The 1,971-nt window shown below is 31.0% G+C and overlaps 1 protein-coding gene across 1 annotated transcript in view; it reads right to left on the bottom strand.

The window, feature by feature from the left end:
* Positions 1-1,971, bottom strand: part of LOC107748290 (calcitonin gene-related peptide type 1 receptor-like) — a 12,094-nt gene that overhangs the window by 2,806 nt on the left and 7,317 nt on the right. Inside the window, exon 8 of the mRNA XM_016563029.1 lies at positions 388-429. Coding sequence (XP_016418515.1) covers positions 388-429 — 42 coding nt within the window. The remainder of the gene's footprint in view (positions 1-387; positions 430-1,971) is intronic.

The following is a 1,971-nucleotide window of genomic DNA, read 5'->3' as shown; positions in this document are numbered from 1 at the left end:
TATATATATATATATATATATATATTCAAATAGTATGTAACAAGAAATGTTTCAGATTAAATGAAATCACGCATTCAGTTATTATTGGAAATAAAAATAGGGATGAAAATATTATTTTGCATTTTAATCGAATTTTGTGTAAAAATGTCTAACAATTTTTGGTAGTCTGATTCAATAATTTGGTAGTCAAAGTTCAAAGTCACCGTTAATATTACTTCTGCTTTATGCTGGAAGTGAAAAACATACTGCATGCTAGTTTATTTTATAGTAAATAGCGGGCCACTACAATCCTCAAAAGTTTATGCTCATCTAAAGTGCTTTAATAAAGATTAATGAGGTTAATTAATGAAGTATTAATTATTAATTAATGAAATAATTAAGTCATACCTCTCCATTATAGAAGCAGAAGATTATGGCCACCAGGAGGCCCTGCAGAAACACAAAACAAGCGCTTAAGAAAACACACTGCTAGACCAGCTTATTACTGTTAACTAAAATCAAAACCATTAGAAAGATTTTTGTAATTTGAAATAAAATAAACATTAACTAAATATGAAAGTCCATTGAATTGAAAAGTGTCATGGAATACAAAAAAAAAATACAAAAAACGTAATTGAAACTTTTCATCTCACAATTATGAGTTTATATACATAGCATCCGAATTGTGAGATATAAACTCAGAATTGCGAGAACAAAGTTAGAATTGTGAGAAAAGCCATAATTTTTATATTTCATTTTTTATTTCATTTTTTTATTCAGTGGTGGAAACATATGGAGTCAATTCAATACCACATATATTCACAAAATAAATTGAAGTATTGCAAAAGAAAATAAGGTTTTACAAATGAAAGTGAGAAAATAAATTCATGTGCTTTTTGCAAACAAAAATAAAGAATTGCAAAATATAAATGAAACAGAGCAAAAGCAATCATTTTGCAACACATTTTTTCATGGCCATAGCTACTAATTTATTTTGTATTTATTTTGTGTTTCAGTCAAGTGTGAGCTTGCGATACCGTTTTTTTTACCGTATTTTTTATTTTTTTTTGAAGTGTTTTTTCCCCATTTTTGAACTGTCACCAATGATGTATAATGCAATACAGATTGCTAAAGTCAACAGATGTTACTAAAAGAGCTACCAATCTCTGTGTGAAAATAATATATTGATGCTGCCATCTTTCTGAAGTCATTTTTACCCCCGTGTAATCTGGCTCTGAATCTCAGGTGAAAATTGTCATTTTGACCCCCCTCTACAAAACAGTGGATTACTCCGTAAATATTCATCTGTGACATTTAATATTTTGGCTTTCATCATTATACATGTTTATCGTTCTACTGAAAAAAATTTGACAACATCAAACATTTGAGCCGGGGAAGCTTCTGAAATTTGGTTGATTTGACACGGAATGACCTTATAATGTTATATCGATAACACTAAAGTAACACTGCTGTACAGTCATACAGGTCTGAAAGAAATGCATCTGTTTAATAAAACACTTAAAATGCAATAAAAGCACTTTATGCTAGTGATATTAAACATGCAGTGGAAAGTGCTTAAGCAGGCATTTATTTAAGTTGTTACTAGCTATGTTTCCATCCACCTATTTTTATGTGCATTTTGGATTATCGCATAAAAATCCGTTGAATGGAAACGCCAAGATGCGCATAAATTCTAAAAATGCGCATAAAAAACGTATGCGCACAACTGAGTAGGATAAACTTTTTATCCAGTAAGAAAAAATGCGCATAAACTACGATGGAAACACCTTTACCGAATAAATTCCACCATGCGCATTGAAAAAGTCATGTGACTTTGCGCTATGAGACGGGATAAATTGACTAGCAGCGGACCGATCTCGTTCACAGCATCTATGTTGTTTTGATCGTTCTGAAATGCCTGAGGAAAGTCTGTCATTAAAGAATTTCTGTATAATTACTGTCTTACATGACTGCGTTCCCAAACAGCAGGCA

This window comes from Sinocyclocheilus rhinocerous, unplaced genomic scaffold (assembly GCF_001515625.1).
Source record: "Sinocyclocheilus rhinocerous isolate Xijiao unplaced genomic scaffold, SAMN03320098_v1.1 scaffold3214, whole genome shotgun sequence".
Taxonomy (NCBI): domain Eukaryota; kingdom Metazoa; phylum Chordata; class Actinopteri; order Cypriniformes; family Cyprinidae; genus Sinocyclocheilus; species Sinocyclocheilus rhinocerous.
Note: the sequence above shows the minus strand (reverse complement) of the source record. Positions and strands in the feature narration are given on the sequence as shown.